Raw genomic sequence first — 23,246 nt, 5'->3', positions numbered from 1 at the left:
ATGTTTGGTTGTTTATAATAAGTGGGCAGAGAACAGGGTGACCAGATAGCAAGTGTGAAAAATCAGGATGGAGGGGTGAGGGGTAATAGGTTCTTATATTTGACAAAGCCTGAATATCAGGACTTTCCCTATAAAATTGGGACATCTGGTCACCCTAACCCAGAGAGCCCAAGGAGTTAATGTGACCTTTTCATGGTACAACACAAACATGGTTCAATGTTTTGAGTACAGAGTCCTGGGACGGCTTGGTACAAGGACAATCACACCATTAAAAATAATTTTTACCTTTTAAAATACAAAAAAAGAAGGAAAAACAGTTAAAGCATTTGAAATGTAAAGTATCAAGAAAGACTTTTATTTTAACAATATCCTTATGCCCTTTCCCTTTAGCTGCAGAGAGTTTTTTTAGAAGGAAACCCCTGACTGACAGTCTTTTAGATGGCATTAAAGATGGTAATAACTTTTCTTTTGAGAACTAAAAGAAGCTAGTTGAGATGGGCTGGAGCTTGCAGTTGCTGTTAAAGTCCGATCCTGCTTCCTTTAAGATGAAACAAGACTAACACATACAAAAGAGGGGAGAAAAGAATAGAGAAATAGAAAATGCAGCTTCTGTCTCTGGTGCTGACTCTTACTTGCAACTTTTCTCCTGGAGAAACACAAGCACAGCATACCTGCTTATCAGCCACTTAGAGACCTGGCAAACTTGTACCAGCATCAGGTTATTTAGGGCATTGCTTTTAGTTGCCTTTCTATTCACAGGCTCACAGCAGTGTTAAAAATATACAATCTTGGCTGGCTAAGGAAGACTTTTACAAAACTGAAGCCAAAATGAGAGACAGATAGAAAAAAGGATAAGACAAGGGTGTAAAATGACACAAGGGAGGGAATGAGATGGAGAGCAGGAATCAAAGTCTCACAACCCAGGATTTAGCTGGAGATGGTGATGTCTTCTGTGTCTGTATCTCTGGCCCAATCTGCTCAGCACATCTTTCAGGATCAAGATGAAGGCCCAGCGGTGTCATAGTATCCCAGGAGATGATGGGGGTTGCAAACCTGATGATGAAAGCTCACTCTTTCCAATCCACCCGTCTCTCTCCAGCCAGCTAACTCTCCCTGAGCTCTTTAAAAGAAGGGACCCAGTCACTGGATGCTTGCTCAGCTACCTAGTGTGCTCTACTGCCTGGTCTATTTGCATGTTCTCTTAGAACATACTCTCAGTCCATTTCTTTCCCCCATGTGTACCTTTAATCTTTAGATTCCAAGCATTGAAGAACATAACAGAGGCATGTGTCAGGAGGATTCTTCCACCTACCTTTCTGTACCTCAGCTCACTGTCTGAGCTCCCCCACTACTTCCTGTTCCTGGCAATTATATATCTTCTCCTTATTGAGACAGCAACCTAATTAGCCCAACCATTGCCCCCATTGTCAACAATCACCGAACAGGTTAATTTATTCCAGTTAAGACCATAACCTTCTCTGTTATGCAATTAACTAAGTGACCAGGTGCTACAACAGAGACTCCCAAGGGTGGAATAGCCCACCCCCTCATTATTTTGTTGTTCAATTAGGCTTCCTTTCTGACACATCAATTTTCCCCGCTGATTTCCATTCCAACATTCCTCTTGTTTACCAAACATAATCTTAACACAGTCCTTTAGTTACATCAGTAGGTCTTTTGTCACCCTTTTGTAATTTTTCCCATTAACATCTATTATGGGTGATTAGACCATTTTATAGGCTTTTTTCTACTTTTTCAGAGTTGATCTTACAATTGGGGTAGGCCTGCTAGAACTCAATTATTACAATACTTCTTTCATCAAAAATGTTTTATATCTGGTTCACATACACTTTTTCCTAGGCTTGGTGATTGACATTTTCCCAGAGAAGTGCAACTGTCTTGGCAAGTCATAAATGGAGATGCAATTTGTTGTATAGCTGGGACCTGATCTATTAATAGCTTTTTGATCAACATCAAGGCCTTGAATTGGCATTGAAATATTTTTCAGCTAGGGAAAGGACCAGAGTACAGGCTTTATGTGCTCTTGACATATTTATGATAGAGAAGGCAGGCAACAACATTCTGCTTTGGCTGGAGCTTTTGCATTGTTTTCATATTCAGCAAAATACAGTGATCCAATCTGGAGGAGATAGATGCATGGAGTGCTGTGAGCAGTCCTGATGTGGAAGGAAGGTGCTTTAAGAAGCTGAAATGGAAGGTTTATTTTATTTTATTGTCATTGATGCTTCTGGATCCCCTGGACTTAGAATGAGGAGTTAAACATGATTGTGAGGTTTGCACCTCTTCAGAAACTGAATGAGATAGAAATTATGGCACTCATTTTGTAGATAAGTCAAAAAAAATTAAGAATGCATCTCATAGGGGACTTAGAGGATTAGGAGATTTGTAGAGAAATACAGATTCCTTTCTCCTCTGGTTAGAATATGACCTAGTTAGATCGTTCCCCAAAGTAATAACAATATCATGGTTGGTTGCTGATTGATGAAATGAGTTAGGTTCTGTTTGGCACCTAGTGGACAGATACCTGTATCTTATAAAAGTGCAGCACAATTAACACTAGTTAGCACCTTTATTAGCATATGAAGCAGAAAGGCTAAGGATTGAGTGGGCACAAGGACTAAAATACTCCTTTCATTTGTAGAAGTGTCCCTGAAGGTCAGGGTTGAGGCATGTAGGTGGGGATGGAAGACTGTACCTTTCTATTCATAGATCATGGAGCCAGAAGGGACCACTGTGATCATCTAGTCTGACCTCCTGCATAATATAGGCTGTAAGCCTTCCTTCAATTAATTCCTATTCTGGTTCTATAGATAAAAAAAATGTGGTGTGCTTTTTATTCAGCAACTTTCTTAAGTACTAAGATTACTCCTGGAATAAAAATATTTTCCAAGAAATTTTATCTCAAACTATTTCATATAAAAACACAGTAGAGAATGTAAGAAGTTCCAGTCCATGGGATCTGAGTTTGGGTCCTATGCCTGGATCTTTACTCCCTGGCCTATGGAGTGTTAGTGGACTATGGAAGCAGTACATCCAGGGCTGGATTTCCAATTAGGCACAGGAGGCACATGCCTAGAGATGCCTAAACAGTGGTGGATTACTGCATAGGCCAAGGGGGCCCTGGCCAATTTCTGGGACAAGTGACAGAGGTCTACCCTCATTCCCTGCTCCTTCTCCTCCTCCTCTCTCCCAGGGCCCCACCACCCTGCTCCTCCTCTTCCCCACCCTCTGCACAGAGCCGGCCCGGCCAGCTTCTCTCTCTCCCATCACTCCTCTGCTCATGCATGTGGAAAATACGAAGGTCAGCTGTAGGCGGGGGGAAGAGGATGGAAGCACTGAAGATGCTGTGCCTAGAGGCGTGCAAGTTGTAAATCTAGCTCTGAGTACACCCATGACCTCTCAGCAGACTGTAGTATCAGGGACAGTAGTGATATCATATTAAGTTCATAGATGAGCCTTTAGAAAGTTAACTCCTATAAAAATAGGAATTTGGAAATGGACCCTGATAGTTACTGATGGGAATTTTGAAGAATATAGATGACTTTGTTGTACAATTATCGATGTTGGTGCATATTAAACAAGTTGCTGTCCTCATTCATTGCATGGTTATTAACAAATACAGAGATCCTCACGTCATGCCAGTCTTAAATGATCCCACTGGCTAAACTAGACAAAGGGTTTTCATTGGCTGAAAGGGTGTATCCTCAATGTAGGACATTAGAGAGTCTTTAACAGTGGCCACTGGAATCAGGAGCTGTCGACTTCTGTAATGTGACAGGATATTCATCTTTGGACTCAAGAGCAACCAGGAATCTCATGTGGTTTTAGTACAAAAAGAAAAATGCAAAAGCTCCACTGAGTGCAGATTTTACATTTTGGGGGTGTTCTCTTCTATAGCAGTATTCATGATTGATCAGAATAGGATAACTTGAACTCTGTACTTACAATTCTCAATATCCACTTTAGCATTTTTGACCTCCTGCTGTGTTGTATGATGACATAATATCCTTTGTACAGATTCTCATCCTATGTGGCTTTATGTGGACGTACTTTCTACTGTTCCAATATAATTTTCTGCTTGGAGGTACCTTTACTTTTCCATTGGCCATTCATCTGTCTCAGGCTGTTGCAAGGATGGGTCATTTTGTATTTATTGTTTGAAGTTGAGTTTATTTTGGAAATGCTCATATTAAAGTCCAATTAGTCTTCCTGTAGCTTCTTCTTTTTACTATTTATAAGGCACTTCATAAGGCTATTTATAGTGTTCACTTCAAAACACTCCTTACCCAGTCTGTATTTCATATGTATAATTAGCACTTTGTCAGTTTCATTATTATTTCCTGAAGGTTGTGTGGTGCATTTATAACTCATTATTTCCACTGTGTTGTTCGGGCGGGGACCCTTTTTCAACAGTTGCTCTTAGGTTGGAGCTGATTAGGTCAGATATAGGCATCCAGTAAGTTTCCAGACAAGCTACATTCATTAGCAGGCAGGCATTTGGTCATCTTACACTGAGATAAGAACGCTCAATGGACTGAGGGGAAAATATCATGATCATCTTATGAAGTTCAGGCAAAGTTCTACTGAACATACTGAGTGGGAAAACAGCCACTTAAACGTACTGCATACATTCAGTATAGCAGATAGCTTGTTGTCCTTATATATACACACAAGTGACAAGAGAAAGAACTAACCAGTCTTTCTGAGAGGAGGAGGGAAATGGCTACAATGAAAAAAACTCTGAGGTAGGGCAATAGCTGGAAACAGGGCTCAACCAATTGCACTCATTGATGGTAGGTCAGCAATTAAAGGGCTCTCTGAAAAGTCTGCATGTTGAAAATAGTGTTTCTACATCCATTATAGGGTTGGAGTAGTAAGTATTTTTTAATGTGGGGCAGGTTTTTTTAAATGAACAAAATGTGATTGGTGGACTTCTCTTCTCAGGCAATGATGATTGATACCCTCGTTAGGATTTGTTCACTTAAGCTGTTTCACTCTGCCTATCAGCAAGACTGGTTAACACATTAATACATAATAATATAATAATGTAAGTAAAAACACAAAATGGATCAATATCTAAGATTAAAACAGATAAATATGTAGATCTCAACTGATGGGAAAAAAATTACATGCCACAGCTATATGCTATTTTTAAGGCAATAGGTCAATTAGAGATAACACAGGTATGTCCTTAAAGTGTACATTCCCTAAGAAAATTATCCTGGAACGTAAACACTATCTACTGTAACCCTACAATGGAATCAGAAATCATATTTTGAGATTAATAAAGAGTCTTAGATCTCAATTAATGGGAAAAAATTACATGTGTAGGGGCTATCCTGCAAAAGAAGAACTAAAATTCACATAAAACACAACAGAACTCTGCTCAAATTGAAAAAGAAATGTTGTCAATTGCTTTTGAATGTGACTATTTTCCTATATATGTTTATAGGCAAAAATTGGTCAAAGTAGAATTAAATCACAAACCATTAGAAGCATGTTGAATAAACCAATGTGCAAAGTATAGCAGAGATACAGGTTATTTTGCACAACTCCATTAGATTCATTCAATATCTGGACTAATCTTTTTCCTCTATGTTATGAAGTGAATGTCTGTTCAGATAATAACTATATACTGCATTACACAAACCTTCATTTACATTGGAAACAATGCGTCACAGTAGCTGACTGTGATGGTCCCCTAGTGCAATCTGGGTTGGTGAATTGCTGTTTCACCCCAATCTCCCACTCCTGGAGTCTGTCTTACCCTGCTTTGCTGTGAGATCCCCCACTCCTGGGCCTTTCATGCACAGCTTTCAGCATGCAAGTGGCTCCAAACCTAATGAGAGTGCTTCTAGCCAGCTTCTCTTTGGATTATACAACAGAATGACCCTAGTCAGAGACCCCCAGTCCCAGATGCAACCCTAGGAAGTTCCATCATACAGTGTTCAATGCTACCCACTGAACAGTGCAAGCTCATATAAGTTTGTCAGTTTAATAAAGAAATTGATATGCACCAGCCTTGTTACTCCTAGTGTAGTCTCCCACACACTTCAAACCAAATACACTACTTTCGATAAAACAAATGTATTAACTAGAGAAGGATTGTAAATGATTATAAGTCAAAAATAGCAAGTCAGATTTAGTCAAGATAAAACAAAAGCAAAAAAGCTTCTTAACTAAGCTTAGAACTTTCAGCAACCTTACAAACTTAGGTGTTTCTCACCATAGGCTGGCTGGTTCCCCTTCAGCCAGGTCTCCCCTTTGGTCAGCACTTCAGTTGTTTAGTAGTGTTTGTAGATGGAGGAAGGAGGGAGAGAGCATAGCAAATGTCTCTCCTTTTTAAAATGTTTCTTCTCCTCTCCCAGCTTTGCCCCTGCCCTCAGGGTCAGGTGAAAAACAATGTCCTTAAATGGACTCATCCATGTCCTGAGTCCATGAGCATTACCTCATCCTGGTTCCAAGCTGGCTAAAATAAGGGAGAGTCTAATTGGTTCTGTGTTGATGCCTAGGAGAGTCCTTTGTTCCTGGAATGCTGAGCCAGGTGTGTCCTATACAAGCCTTGATGAGGTGTGAACTGCCCCTCTGCTTCCAAAGACTTTTGCCTGGATATGTTTTAAGCTATGAGGACACATCTTTGGGACTATTATATAGCGAATCCCCATACCCATACACACAACATTGCAACGGACATATCACTATAACAATAATGCTCAGTATGTCATGAGCATTCCAAAAACATCTTACATGACATACTTTGCATTAAACAATACACAATTACACTATAAGAGTGACCAGGGGGGTCCAAAGAAAATAAATGAGTTAATCACTAACCCCAGTTGTATTTCCCCAGTAACCTTTCTAGATACTCTACTTAGTCAATCAACATGGTGTTTAGTATGAGAAGGACACTTCTTGCAATCAGTTATGATCATTTTCTGTTTTGTTCAATTTCTGCTCCTAAATACATTAAGAAACCGCTCACAATCAGAAAATAGCCAACATTTCTTTTTCAATTTGAGCATGATCATGTAGGGACAGGTTCTATCAGCCTTACTCACATTGTGTAGTACTTACCTAGTAATTAATCATATTAATAGGGGTAAGCAGAATCTGACTCATTTTGACATAATATTTCAAATACTGAACATGTTTGAGCAGTTTCACTTGCATCTGCTTTATATTCATGCAGTGAAGAATCCCCACCTCTCCAAATCCTTGACTCTAAAAGCTTTGCCAGTAGATCATGGACAGGCAGGTGATGAAATGAAACTGTTATTCCCCTTTCTTTTCCTAATTCTTAACATCAGAGATTCATGATTTTTAAGGCACTGCTCACCTAGTTTGACTTCCCGTGTAACACAAGCCATTGAATTTGACCCAGTCGCTCCTGTTTTGAGCCAATAACTTGTGTTTGACTAAAGCACATCTTCCAAAAAGGCACCCAAGTCTTGATTTGAAGACATCAAAAGTTGAAGAATCTACCACTTCCCTTGGTAGTTTGTGAAATGATTAAAATTTGTGCCTTATTTTTAATTTGAATTTATCCGGTTTTCAGCTCCAACTATTGGCTTCTTGCTGTGCCTTTCTGTGCTATATTAAAAGTTCTCTTTAATGCTTGGTACCCAATAAACGTAAAACAATGCAATCAAGTTACCCTTTGCTCTCCTTTTAGATAAGCTAAACAGAACGAGCTCCTTAAGTCTCTCACTGTAAGGCATTTTTTCCAGACCTCAAATAATTTGTGTCTCTTTTATACATCATCTCTAATTTTTAAACATTCTTTCTAAAATGTGGAAACGAGAACTGGATGCAGTAATTCCAGTATTGGTGTCACCAATGGCTTATATAGAGGTAAAATCATTTATCTACTTCTACTCACTAATCCCCTGTTTATGCGTACAAGGATTGCGTTAGCCCTTTTTGCCACAGCATCATTCTAGGAGCTCATGTGCAGGTGTTTTTCCACTATGACCCCTAAATCCTTTTCAGAGTCACTACTTTCTGGGATACAGTATATATAATATTTATGTATTTGAATTACTGTACCACCTAGGAGCATTAGTTGTGGACCAAGACCATAGCTGGCTAACTAGATAAAAATAACGGAGCATGTAGCATAAAATTAACAAAAGCTGACCTTTACAAAATGGCATTGGATTCCATCCATTTTCAGTACAATCAGCATCAGGTCTTTCACTGAATGTAAATCCTGCATTACAGGTAAACTGCAATCGTTCATTCTCCCTGTAAACTCTCTTTGGTGCCACTAAGTTTCCATTCTTAATTGTTGGTGTCATGCAGGTTATCACTAAAGATAAAAGAAATAAAATCCATTAACAGTTGTGATGCCTGACTCAGAAGAATACACCCATTGGAAAATAATTACAAAACTTAATTTTGATATGACTATTTTAAAACTATGTTAATGAGGAAATAGTAAATCTGTGCTTCAGCACAGAATTTAAATCGTAAGTCCTCATAAGAACTGTTACTCAGGTTGATTATGCTGACTGAGCGGATGGTAAGGTAAGGGCTTGTCTACACATGAAAATTAATTCAGAATAAGGGAAGGTATGAATTTAAAGTGGATTAACTATTCTGAAATAACTCCCTGTGTAGACAAGCCATAAGAATATAAAAGCCCACCTAGACTATGGGATAGATTTCATGAATCTTTCTTTGGATCTTTAATATCTATTTGTAGGTTGGGGTAAATATACAGAAGACAAAGTCAGCTTACTGGCATATAAACAGCAGCACCCTAACAGTAGTATTAAACAACCAGCGTATTTAATACCAGTCTTCCACATTTGAATGACAAGAGATAGGGGGATGCCAAAGCTGCAAAAGTTAGTTAGCACTGACAGTGTGAACAAGCCACTAATGTGCTTGTCACCTGTCACACTGTACTCTACAGAGCTCCTAAATAAACACTTCATAATCAGTTAACACAGAAACAATTTACTTTGTAAGTATTGTTACTGGAAATATTTTGCTAGTTCCATAACAATCCTGTAGAACAACCAATCTAAAGGAATCTGTAAGTGCCATGGTAAGAGCTTCAATAGTATCTTCCAAATCACTTTGGTTGCAGAGAAATGCCACTAAATTAAAAGATAATTTTCTTCTTACCTATGCATGTAGGTACATCAGCATTCCAATTTCCATCAGCTGAACAATGTATTTCTTTAGGTCCAGAAAGTTTATAATCTTTATCACATTGAAACTGCACAACTTGGCCAAAGGAAAAATCTTGGTCTGCTTCATATACACCAGTTGCAAGGATTTTTCCATTTTCTGGTGCTTTTACTGGTAAACACTTACTCACTATAAAAATAAGGCTATATATTAAGGCCTATTTTGTATCTATATTGTAAAACAAAATAATCAGCATTAAAAATAAGAGAAACATTAAAATACAGAACAATTGCTGAATTACTGTAAGTACACTATATAGTAAAAGCAAAATTCAGATTGATCACATACTGAGATACCACAGTGACCAATGTGGCATAAGGAGAGGCTGATAGACATCAGAGAAAGTTGGTACATGGAGCTCTTCACTGTGTTGTGCATTCAGCCTACCTGCAGACAGAGTGATCACCTAGAATTGCCTCGGGGTGGGGTGTCCAACTAATATACCCAGTGGCACTTCACAGCCGCAAGTCCTGTCAAAAGTCAATGGTAGTTGCCCTTGTTTATGACAAGACTATCTGGCTTACAGACTAATCAGTTGGAAAACTTTAGAGAAATGCAGACAGACTCAAACATAACCATCAGTTCACAGTTATTAGCTCAAGTGCCTTGATAAAGGCATTGGACTAAAATCATCACCAGTATAAGTGAGCACAATTTATATCAGCAGAGATTTTGGCCCATGATGTATCTCTAATTTCCTATAACTGTGTAACTACACTAACCCAAGAAAAAGAGTATCTATGATAAATATTCCTTATTAAAAAGGGAGCAATTATTTGGGGCCAAATTCTATCCTTGGATGTTCACATAGACATTAATGGGAGAGTATGTGTGTATCTGAGACCAGGGTTTTGCCTCCAGCTCTTTTCTCTCCCAGAAAATGTTCTTGACTAATTCTGTCATCTACCCTTTCTTTGATCTTGCATCGTATTTCAGGATTCCTCAAATAAATGTATAAACAAAACATCATGTAGAATTAAGTACACACTAATAGGCAGTCATGTTTTTCTCTAGCAAAAGAACCTTAAAATTTTGGGACTAAAGAAATATAAATAATAATTTTACTGGTCAAAGTCACATTCACATCATAACACAAAAACTTTATTGGGGTATGAGCATTTATTCTATGATAGAACAATTTCCCCATAAGTATTAAAGCTTTACAGAAGAAAAATAAGGAGATTATCTAAGAAAAGCATTAAGGGACAGCTTGTGACATCCTTGATCACACTGGATGAGTAATCCTACTGAAACCAATGGGACTGCATGTGGTGAGAGCTCTGCAGCAGGACTGGGAACCCATAGGTCCTGCAGGACCCACTGCCAAAGCCCCCGACTGCGGTAATTTGCAGGAAAACACTAAATCTCTGATCAGTTTACCAAGAGTAGCCTATTCAGGAAATTGCTAATATTTTGTTTGAGCTTCTCTTTCCTACATGTGTTTCTCTCTCTCTCGTCTCCTGCAGGATTTTTGGGATCTAAGATTTTGTGGGTGGGAGCGGGATAAAAATGCAGAAGCAGATAAGAGTGGGAATGGGTGTTGCAGGGTGGGACGGGAGTTGGACTTAAAAAACAGTACCATGAAGAGCTCTAGGGTAAGGTCCTAATCAATGTGAGTAAAGATATCACAATCTGCTCCTAAATATTTTTAGGCAGGCAAATATTAAATAAAAATCAGTTTGAAAAAAGATTAAGTTTTACACTCCATTTACCTTCACAGTGAGGGACTTCATTGTTCCATCCATCTGCCTGACACTCACGGAAATTTCTTTGGCTGAGCATCCGATATCTTACCAAAAGAATTGTAACCAAAGAATAAAATTATGTGTTAACAGGTTATGTGATGCTATTATAGTTTGAAACAACATAAGTAGTTTCCCCTGTTCCAATACATAGATAACCTCAAAATATCAGTCTGGAGAAGGAAACAATACTCCTTCTATCAGGTTTCTTCCACATTTTGTTAGGCTTCCTATTCATCACTGCACAAAGTAGCAAAAGTATAAGTATAAATCGTAAAAAGTTCAATGAAGTAAAGCTTCATTGAAAGCTTCTTTATCACAGAGATCTGCTAATGCTAAACTTTGGCTCAGCATTCTGTATAGAAGCCATTGTAAGTCACTGTGCTCTCACAACATTACGGAGAATAGCAACTTCAATAACAATATTTTTTCTAGGCCCGATTCACTGGTACCCTCTAGCACCAAAGGAGACGTAAACCTGGTGAAAATGGCAGATTAAGTCAAGTTTAAGGATAATTTGCATTGCCAGAACAGTGCAAAACAGCCAGAAGTAATGGAGTATTACTTATTATATACAAGATTTTGTATCCCATTTGCTGCAACTCTTACTAGAGAGTTATAATTAGGTCATGCAAGCACAGGATGAATGAAGTTACAGAATCTAACACAAAGTTGTTGTTTGAAAGATTTTTTCTCCACATTTATCATAGAACAGGAATGATTAGATCGGGGGCCTGATTTTCAGAAGTGCTGACCTCTAAAAATCAGGCCTCTGATATGACCAACTGAGCCCCATAATAAGGCTTCATCAGTTCATTAGTTTCAGAGTCCTGGACTCCATATTAAATATGAGGTTAGCTGCTGTCAGTTTAAGCAAATTAGGTGTAGCCCTCAGGTAGACAAAGTTTGGCTGACTCTCTACAGAAGTACATCTGGAGGTATAAGAATAAAGAATTGTATTAAATATTCTTACGGAAACCCAAGGTGCTTTTAATTTAACAAAGTTGGATGCACTTTCATCATTAACTACTTCGAACTATAGACATCTAAAAATGTTAATAGCATGTAGATCTGTCACTCTTAAATAAGAAAAAAAAAAAAACCCCACAAAGCCATAACTAACTACTTACTCCATTAACTTTAACACCCCACATTGACCTGCTGTAGTGCTACCAGTATATTGATTATTTAAAACCAAACAAAAACAAAAAAGTTACCCTTCATCACATCTGTACTCAACGCGAGAGCCAAATACAAACTCAGTTCCAGTAGTAATTTCAAAGGAGCCAAATTGAATATCTCCAGGATGGCCACAGGGCTTGTCTGGGGAGTGGGAAAAAAGAGAAATATATGTTTATATACCTTCTATAGTGCTATAAAGGGAGGTACTTTGCCTGTCTGATATGAATTGTATTTGCTATGTAGGATGGGATTTTTAAAAGCTTTCAGCATTGGCTTAATTCTCTCCTATTAAAGTCAAAAGGAGTTTTACCATTGATATCAGTGGTAGCTGATGATTTTGAAAACTCAACCATAATGCTGGAGAATTAAATACTGAAATTATCCAAATTTTTGCTTTCTGAGTGACAAATAGTCAGGAAACTGACACTATAAAATATTTGTTAATACTCTAAAGGCCTCTGCTCCCAAAGATGATACTTGGTCAGACCCATGATCAGGTTCAGATACACTTTGAAAAGTTCCAAGTTAATATTTTTTTAAAGGCACAAGGTTTATTGATCTGATTTTTAAGGCTTTCCCTTTCACAACTTCAAAAAGATTGTTTCAAAGGGGTAAAAGCCCGTTAGAAACACTTATATATCCATTGATGTATATTAGAAGGAAAATAAAAATATTATAAATTAAATCAAATAAATTACATGTACAGCTTAATTGTAATTATGCATTATTCTCTTAACTGAGGGATGTGGTGAATTCCAGCATGCTAATGAAGTTTTTTAATACCTGGTCTTAAATTCCCAGGATGATTATAACAGTGAGGAGCTTGAGTTATCTGAAAAAACATTGTTCATGCAAAGATACTTGGCTGACACATGGCCCTCTCGTTCTGGCAAAGAAATAAATACACTCCTACAATGTCAGGCTGGGACCCTAGGTGAACTGTTACACTTCATAATGATGCCCTTTTACAGTCTGAGCTAAATGATCATGATGGGATTGTGAAATCTTCAGTAGGGTGAATTTACAGGATGAAATAAAGCAGCAGGAGATAATGGATTATTGGGTGATAATTGTAGGTACAGAGACTAACTTTGCATCCTTCACCTAGGAAGTAAGAAGATAGTGGCTTTGCTTCATGAAAAAAGAATCACAGCCAGCCAGGCTGTTAAATACTGGAAGAAGAACTTTGGGTGAGATGAAGTTCATTAAAAAGAAGGGTATCAGGTTAGTTAAGTCTGGGCTCCATAATGTGTGTTATGATTCTATTCAAGATGTAGCCTTTTGTTTCCAATATTTCAGCTTGCTATCATGTGAATCTCTGTTCTTTGTTAAATAAACTTAAAATTGCTTTCTCTATAAATAAATCTAAGTGCTGTGTGTAAAACAAAGCTGTATTCTATCGTGTAACTGGTAAGATAGGGTGTCCTATTCCTTTGGGAATAGAGGATCTAGTAATTCTGTGAGTCTCATGGATTGGGAGGCTGCAGACTGATACCTGGGTGATTGGGGGTTGCTGTGTGCCTATCGCTAACCTGAAGAGAAAGAGCAGAGTCTGCATAGGCTGAGACAGGAGTGTCAGGAAGCTAAGCCCTGGCAGGCACAGACAAGTCTTTCTTACGTTAAGGGCAGGTGGTAGCGAGATGCCTCATAACCTTACCCCTGGGAAGCATCACTTTGGAGTAGTCGGGTAGGATCTACACCCAATTTGCCTACATACTGAGAAATTCACAAGTGAAAAGGGTGAAAACAAATGAAGAGAACAGTTATGGATTGTTATTTTCTGTTTATTTCAGGTAAAGGAAATAACGTGCCAAGAAACATATAAATAAGAGAAGAGCAAGAGTAACATGAAAATACTCCAAACTAAATAAGCAGTAGTTGGAGCAGCAGCATGAAGCTCAAACCACACCACTGTAATTAGATGATGAAGGGAAAACATTGACAAATTGAGATTTTTCACTCATGAAACAAGATAAGTTATGCACTGGTATAGCCCTCAGAGAAACAGCTGTGAAGTTGGAATTGATCACCTAAGAAGTGGCAAAAGCAGAGAAGGAACCAGCTGTGGGCAGCCAAAGAGAAATGAGCCATAGAGGAAGCCATACACCAGAGAGCAGTGGAGCTGGAAGACAAAAAACTTGAAGCCCAAGAAGCAGAGATCAAAGAAAAAGAGAAGGAGAGGCAAGAAAAAGAAGGCAGGCAGCACGCCCTGAGCATACTGAATTTACAAAAGCAGATGCTTCAGTCCACGTATAGTCCTCACCAGAGATGACACAGCTGGGACAAATTGTGCCATAGTTACAGGGATACTGATTCCACTGAAGAATATTTAACCATCTTTGAAAGGATCTGCAGTGTACATAATTCTGATGACTGAAGAATGGCAAAACTTTGAAGGATTGTTAAAAAAAATTCAACTGCTTTGCTAAATCCTCTCTCTATCTGTACCTTTGGTTTGTGTATTGTAAGCCTATGTAGTAATGACTGGATTCTTTTTAATGGAATTTTCTTCCTAATTAAAGTTGAGGGTCTAAATCTTGAAATTATTACAGACAAAACTCCAGTTGAAGTTAATGAGTATCACTGACTGAGTGGTGACTTTGTGATATCGCCCTAAATGTTGACCTGAAAAAAAAGGTAAAATGACTTGAAAGTATTTCAGTTGAACATTCACATATTTTGCAAAGATACTTACTTTTACATTCCACATATGGGAAGATATGTTTCCACACACCATTATTACACTCAAATATAACACGACCAAGTTTTATGTACCCAGGTCGACAGTTGTAAGTTGCTGAAGTACCATGCGGATAGGATGCCTTGTCCCAGGTTCCTGTAAGTGTTTCCTTAGTTCTTCTAGGAGGTGGAGTTTCACAATCTAGAAATTAAGTAAATGAGAATTATTATTAAAATAGATGGCAAATACCCAGAAATAACGTAAATGAAAGGAAGAATGATATTTGTAAGGAATCAAGTGCAACTTCTTGATTGTAATCACCACACTGTGATTTTCAAAGATCATGGACAGCTGAAAGAGACCATAGACAACTGCAAATGGAAGATCAAACTGATTTTTAATAGAATGGGAAAACTTGGTATACACCCCATAGCAGACAAAAATTATCAATCAAATGTGAAACAATAGATATCTAGATACTGAAGATGGTTATCTTTCAATACATAAAAGGGACTATGGATGAGTAATATAGATGGTGGGACCAGAGATAATTGCTTTTATTTCAACCTAGGAGACCCCACCTATTTCTGTCTCCTCTCCCTCTACCACAGCTCCCCCAAACCAACCTTCCCACCAGAGATAAGAAAAGGATAAAGATACCCCCAACTCCCAAGATCTCTACTTCTGCAGCTCTAATCTCCATAATTACTACTCCTTCCTATCACTGGCTGACATCAACTTCCTGCTTTCCACTGACCCAATTCTCTCAAATCCCCTTCTTTAGCTTCTCCCAACCTCTTCCTTTCTACAGTCCTAACCTTCCTACTACCTCCATTATTGAGATTATTTGTATTCTCAGAGAACTGATAATTAACTAAATTCTGGAAATCCACATCACCCTTTTCATCTTTTGTTATGACACTTTTCTTCAGATCAGTACTCACACATTCTCTTCCCCACAGCTCCTTAAAAGCCTCCTACCCTGCATCCAGGAAAATAATTTCCCTACAAAGTATAACCTGGGTTATGCAAAATAAGGGGAAGAGGTTTGCATTTATTCCAGTATTATTTTCTTGAGCACAATGACAGTTACATAAGGGCTAGAAACATTTCCTGGAGAAATAGTAACCAAAGGACTAAACTAGCGATCGAAAAAGCAGACACAAAAGATAGCCTCCTGTGACAGGGTATACTACCTACCTGTCTAGGTATCAGGAAGGGCAGGAAGATAACCGTCAGCAAACCCTGGAGGCTCCAGGAAGAGCTCCCAGTGTTGTTAGTTCTTGGAATTTCATTTCAAATCTCATTATATTTGGGGTTGCCCTTAAAGTCTGATCTCCTGGAGCTATAGGATTACATGAGAATCTCAACTTTCATTTTTTTGTAAAATAAGTTTCTAGCCCTCATGGTTATAGAGAAATACTGAAAAACATGAAACCTAAAAGCTCAAAAAAATAGAAGGAAAATATAAAGAACCCAAAATGTATTATTTTGAATATCTCATGATTTTTTGATGCCCAACTCATGATATTTGAATGCTTGGGGTCATTGGTATGGGCACTCATGCAAGCAGAAAAGTGTTAGCAGATTCAGGAAAGAGAGCTTAGTAGGCTCTCTAGCACTTATAAAAGGAAGCAGAAACTATAACATCTAGGGGCTACTGGTTCTAGCTGTGCAGCCATTGTCAGAAAGAGGGAAGGGACCATCTCTGTGAGTTCTGGGCTTTGTTTTATTTAGACACTTTTTGTTTGTGTCCAACCTGCTTGTAGCCTTCTTCTGAGGGAAGAACAGACTTGAGAACTCAGGATAAAATTTTCAAAAGTACTTAAGTAATATAGGAGCCTAAATCTTATTTAAAAAGTGATTTCAGCACTTTGGCCTGTAAATACTATTGATTTCAAAGACATTTAGGATTTTAAGAGCCTATGATACTTTTGACAATGGGACTTGGCTGTTTTGAAAATTTTACCCTTTGAATTTAGAAGCTCCTGATCGCCAAGTCCATATTGAAACCACTAGATTCTCTCTCTTGCTCAAGAGTTTTGATTTACTGTACTTTAAATTAAGTAACCTTTTTGATTCTCTAAGTCATGTGCTTTTTATAAAGCTGAACAATTTGAAAAACAAGTATGAGAGGATCTGACAGTCCACCTCTCCCTGACCCCACAAAACAAAATCCACAGTAAAACAAAGAAAAGCCTTCCCATACAATGATGCACAGAGACTTTAAAAAAAAAAATCCAGGAAACTCTACAGCGAGGAAAAAATTGCATAGAATACTTAAAAATGTAAAAGGAACATTGTCCCCATCAGATATACAGAAAGAAGTGCAAAGAGTCTACAAACAGAAATATGCATAGAACAACACACCAACTATTCACAGTTCATTTCTGTCAGCCAGTTAAATCAACCATCAGTCATGAAACCATTCAGAAGCCCTTCTCCCCTGCAACCAGGAACCTAACATTTCCTGTTCTCGGTGGACATCTGACTGGAATTAACTTCTTTATAAGGCAGCAACTTTCATCCATAATAATGTTGCCCTTTTGGCCTGAATGATTATATTCAGGGCCTTAAAGGGTTGTTTCTGTTAGGAGGAGAAACTTCTAGGAATCAGGTATATTCTCTAGTGCAATACCATTTATTTACAAAGAACGTATGCAAAGTCCGATTGCCCTGAACAAAGTAAGAATGAACAGCAGATAGTTTCCTTCCTTACAATTTCCAAGTCTGCCCCTCCAGTCTCCTCTGTACCCAAGGATGCTCCGTCTCTGCTCCCTCTCAGGACCACACTCACTACTACTCTTGTTGTCTGCTGGATTTCTCCTCCCCTAACATTCACAGAGCTTACCAAACAATCCCCTAGCCCCAGTGTTTGAAACCAGTCCCAGAGAAACTCTGGCTTAACTCTGCTCATGCTTCTGGCTGCAGCTTAGTGCTCTGGGTGGTAGCCTATTATTGTTTCCAGCTATCACTATATCAAAAGGTATTTAGGAGGGTGTTTAAGATACCCAAAGATCTGTGATTGTCTATAGATAAAAGGGCCTCTTGACAGCCATTCATACCTTCCAGCATAACTCTAAACAGCAGCACCACTTGCATATATGAGCACACATGAAATGGAGGATTCTCAGATAAAAGACCTGAAACACAGTCTGAAAACTCCAATATAGCTAAAAAGAAGAACTGAATCATCAAGAAACAACTGTAAAAAACCCAAAATGCTAGCAAAATGTTCAATCATAAGGAATTTACTCCCAATGAGATGCATTCAGTTGAGGAAGATTTGTGCAAGGTCCTTTGTACCACTCAAGTGGTGAGGCCACATGCAGGTTGGAAGCAGCAGCAGACCGTATACATTGAATGTTGGTGGTTGTCCTGGTGCTGGCTAGAAGAGGGGCCACAGGATGAACAATTATGCAAGCGGGCATGGACAAGATGTGACTGCTAGGCTAGGATGGGACGGAGGAAGTTGCACTATGTGTCCCTGCCCTGACACCATTTGAGAGAGGTAGATTTCAGTTCCCCAGTACCTCTGACCTTCAGCAGTTTAAATCCTAATTACTGTCTTCATGTAGGAAATGTATTTCATTTTATTTGCACAAAAAATTCCTTTAGCTCTGAGTATTTATAATTCACTAATATGAATGCCAATAGATGTGTCAGGAACACAATCTTAGACAGTTATGCAAAAGCAGGAGAAGCATTTATTACAGAACAAGTATGTAAAACTAAAGTATACAATTGGGTAAAATTATTACTTTAAACCCACTAGAGGGTGCTCACATACTATCAAAAACCCGAAGCTGGGGCTTCTCACAGAGCAGCTAGCTGTTAAAACTCATTTGCCTTTTAATATTCTAACTTTTTGCTCCCCCTTTTTTGTAATATGCTGGGTTGATATACTAATTAATCACTAGCAGTCATTACATACCAACAGCTAAGTGAAAAGTAATCCTCATCTTTTCCTTCTCTCAAAAATGTGTCTTCTTTCTTTCCATTTCAGAACTTCTGCATACTGTTCTGCTCACTTGAATAGATAAATGGTAATAGTTCTATAACTAGATGCCAACAGTTTGGCAGCAACACTGGGAACGTTTGTGCAGCAATAATATTAAAATATAAAAACTCAATGTTTTCTTTGTTTTCTTTCAGTGTTTCGCCCTCAGTATTGTTCTTACATCTGTAATGCATCTTTATGACACATTTGTGAACCAAGTATTAACAAATAGATGGTGAGAAGAGTAGAATGTGGATGTGTTTCTATTTATTAGTGTATAAATTCCATTAAGTAGTGAAATTTTCCCTTCATGTCTATGAGAAACTTTTATTTACTGTGTATAGATATTTTATTTACTGTGCATAGATATTTACTATCTGCTTCATTTTTTCTTTAATAAATGGTTCCTTTGACAATATTTTTTTTTACATTAAAATAAATGCCTTATTGTGGTCATTTCAATGGTTGCACATGATTCCAGATTTAGTCTTCTTTATATCATTATTTCATACAGAGTGTGAATTTTATGTAAGATTCAGATACAATTTATATTCTCCTGGCCTCTATGAAATGGGACATTTTAGGATTTCCTAGAAAAAACTTGGGTTGAAAAGAGCCCAGGAATTTTTTAAATTCCATAGAAATCATATTTTTCAGAAAAAACTCTATATTCATGAACATTTTAAATTAATATTTTTAAAAATAACCCTAACTTTTCTAATCTTCCACATCTCTGTCATCTATTTTTGTAGTCTCTTTCATTAGCAACCTTAGGAACATCTTAGCAGCCTTGGCACTCAACAGAATAACAGCATGAGACTGATCATGTCACTCATAGGACAGTAATGTATATTCAAATACCACTTCAAGCATGTTTATAAAGAAAAAACAATATCACACACTGTTTTTACAAATATAAAACCCAAATTGATCTTGCTCACAATCCCATTTGCATTTGCTCTACAAATACATCCTGTTTAGTAGGCTTCATGGCTGGTCCCATTAGCAATGAAGCCAGTTCTTCAACACAGTAACTATCCATTCAAGTAATTTTCTTTCTATAGTCTCCCTAAGAGATACTGTAATAATCTACATTGCACATAAACAGCAACTATTTGGATCATTCTTATGATATTTTATGTAGTTAGAGTTTCTTAATTTATAGACTATGAAACATTCAAGATCCTTATTCTCAAATCTAACCTTCTTTATGGGTTATCATGAATTGCCCCAGAAGGGGCACAAGCCTTGTTCAACACTGGTGTCTCTTGGTCATCACTAGTACAGCTCTCTTTCCCCACAAAGCTTCCTCTCAGGACACTTGCCTGTAAATATCAGACTATCTTGGTTGCTTTTGTTAACTCTATTTTGAGGGCTCTTCAGATTTTTTTCAAATATCTTGATTGACAATACCTCCACTTCTTCCCTGATCACAGTCTAATTCTCTGACCTCTGTGTGATCCTGATCCCATTCTCCTCAGGATCCAACTGAGAACCCTCCAATTCAACTTACCCAAAGTTTCAAATGAGCAGTCTGGGTAGAACTTCCATCCGGTAGCCTGAGTTGGTATGTCCTCACAGGACTGTTGCAGTTGGCCCAGGTTGATTGACCCAGGCTGTAGGGCTAAAAAGTGCAGTATAGACGTTCATGCTTAGGCTGGAGCTGGGGCTCTGAGACCCCAAAGGCAGGTGGGTCTCAGAGCCTGGGCTCAAACCCAATCCTGAACATCTACACTGCAATTTTTTGTTTTTTGTTCTAGCCTGTGGCACCAATAAATTCAACAGCTCATTCAGTTTTCAATGAGCATATCCCTAAACAGTCATCTTACATTCTGTGAATTTCACTTCACATAGATTTATTTTTGCACTCTTTTTGGCCCCTGACTGTATTAATGGCAATTTAATAATATTTATATAATTCTAGAAGCTTATATTTTGTCTGTTAAGATACGCACCACTTTTTTAATAGACTTCACACGCAGAATAACTAACAGATAAGGTAAGGAAGCTGAATGTGTGAGTAAAGACAGCACAATGAATAATGACGTTATTCTACTCAGAAACTGGTGCAATTCCATTGATTTCAATGGAATTAATATGGATTTACACTAATAGTAGTCAGGGGGAGAGTCTAGACTCTAATATCTATACTTATTGAGAGAAATTCTGGCCCCATTGAAGTTAATCTGAATTTTGCCATTGATTTCAGTAGGGCTAGGATTTCACCCATCACAATTACATAGTTATAGAACAAGCAATGACTTTACTAAACATTATTTTAAGATATCTTTAAAAGAAAGTAGAACATAATTCTGGGAAGCATAGACCATTAGCTGCTTTTTAAAAGAGAGTCTGCTCTGCTAATTGTGTCAATTGCATGGATGGGTGACACTTTTGTTTTAAATTCATCTGAGTAAAGGTCTTTGATACAAATTACATAATTGTAGATCTGGAAGCATTTCACTGTGGAAAACGGATTTACCCCTGATTTGCAACAGTAAAACTTAACAGTGACATCTGTCCTGCTGAATCAAATGCTGTCTCATTTACCGTCCTTGCAATCCCACTGATCTGAGGAATGTTGCATGGATGTAAAAAGGGATTCAAACTTAACCCACTTTGCTTTTCAAACTTGAAGATATTGTTGCACTACTCTGAAAACAATTGAGTTAAAGATTTGTAAAGTAATATAAACAATGAGAGTTTTGTAGCACTTTAAAGTCTTTAAAGTGGTACAGAACTCTCATTGTTTTTGCTGTATACAGACTAACACGGCTACCCCTCTGGAACTCTTCTACATGTAAAGTAGTATGTTATTTATACATTTTAGTAAATAATAATTTAGTTTAAATTATAGTAGCAATAATAACAAATTGATATTGGCTACTGACTTTGCAGTTAAAACTCTCTCTGCCCCGCTCTGAATTATTCCGAAAGAAAAAATGGTATCTGAAAAATATTTATTGCCCAATCCTGCAATCTTTACTCAACTGAAAGATCCCACATGAAATCACTGAGATTGCTTAGGTGACTAAAGGCTGCACAATTGGATAATTTATCATTAAAAATTAAAAGTGATCCACAGAAGTGAGACATGGATCAGTGAGACCCTCCTCATGCAAGGGCAGGTACAGTTCCCCAATAGAAGGCATATTGGATATTAAACTATTATACACACTAATTAGACAACACAGACACATTCTCATATTACAGAGGAAGTGATCTGAAAATTACACAAAAAGGCAGTTTGTTAGCTAGAAGGCATAAGAAATTGATCTGTGTTATAGCAAGTTTCAAGAGGGCTACCAAAGAAATACAGGGACCAGACAGCTAGCACCTAAAAAATTAAAAAGTTGGCATATACAAACTTTGCCCCTTTTATAGACATGAAGTTTATGTCTCTGTCATCAAGCCACACAAACAGGATTTCTTAAACACTGATATTTTGGAAGCACCTATCCAGTAAACAGTATCCTTACAGTTTGACATATTCATGACTTACAGTAATCACATACAACAAAATCCCGTAACCAAAAGAACATTTTATAACTTAGTCAGCGTAGGAAGTTTTCTATATAATTTCCTTTATTCATTTAATAGATTATTTTTATTTATTCACAACTATTAAATATTAGCTTTCAACAATTATAACACAAATTAATATATTTACGATCTGACGTATAATAATGGACTTCTCGGCTCTAGTTTCTATGCATAGGAATCATTAAAAAAAGCTGTATTACCAGCTTTGGGAGCCACAGCAAAATCTAGCCAAATATATAGTTGATGTCACAATTACTATAAGTTACCACAAGTGACATACTGCAGAACAATTTTAATGCATTTTGCCTCTGAGACTTTACTGAAATAAAAAATCACAGTTTTATCTATATTTATAAAATATTTTAGTGACCACTTGTCCCACACTGTCACTAATGTATCAGTGAGATTCATGCCTTTCTTTTTAACAAACTTACCTTTTTGTGCAGTACATGTCCATAGTAGCAGCAGAACAGTGTAGCCCAGCAATATCATCTCAGCGCCTCAGAAGCAGACCTGACACATTTACGATGATAGCTGGTACTTTCTATTGCTCTGGGCTATGTACACTCTGTCTTCTCACAACTGCTCCTGGACTGACCTTGCAAAGATTTTATTCTCTATCTTTAGCAATCACTTCCCTGGATCTTCTTGCAACACACAATAGTCTCTTTCTTTCTGCACACATACATTATGCAATCTTCACAAAAAAAAAAAAAAAAAAAAAAAAAAAAAAGGCACCAAGCAGCCTTGTTAGTACTGGCTCTGTCCTTTCTGTGTTCTGTTTGCTTTTACCACACACTTCATATCTTAGAGTCATCACAATCCCTCCTACTTAACACAAAATCAACTTTTTTTGCTATCAATATAAATACAAGTT

At 37.7% G+C, this 23,246-nt stretch overlaps 1 protein-coding gene across 2 annotated transcripts; it reads right to left on the bottom strand.

The window, feature by feature from the left end:
* Window positions 1-6: 6 nt before the first annotated feature.
* Window positions 7-23,008, bottom strand: CFH (complement factor H). 2 transcript variants are annotated; one of them, XM_067535145.1, is made up of 7 exons: window positions 22,804-23,007; window positions 14,842-15,027; window positions 12,182-12,287; window positions 10,935-11,011; window positions 9,157-9,351; window positions 8,162-8,332; window positions 7-1,120 (listed from the first exon to the last, which is right to left on the bottom strand). In XM_067535145.1, exons 1-7 carry the CDS (start codon window positions 22,859-22,861, stop codon window positions 1,104-1,106), a joined length of 810 nt encoding a protein of 269 aa, XP_067391246.1. In that variant the 5' UTR covers window positions 22,862-23,007; the 3' UTR covers window positions 7-1,103. The 2 variants fall into 2 exon arrangements, with proteins under 2 accessions (XP_067391246.1, XP_067391245.1); XM_067535144.1 differs by lacking the exon at window positions 7-1,120 and adding an exon at window positions 3,706-6,490 and having other exon boundaries at window positions 22,804-23,008.
* Window positions 23,009-23,246: the final 238 nt, after the last annotated feature.

Source organism: Emydura macquarii, unplaced genomic scaffold, assembly GCF_026122565.2.
Source record: "Emydura macquarii macquarii isolate MOO-44397 ecotype Brisbane River unplaced genomic scaffold, CSIRO-AGI_Emac_v2 contig_3477, whole genome shotgun sequence".
NCBI lineage: Eukaryota > Metazoa > Chordata > Testudines > Chelidae > Emydura > Emydura macquarii.
Note: the sequence above shows the minus strand (reverse complement) of the source record. Positions and strands in the feature narration are given on the sequence as shown.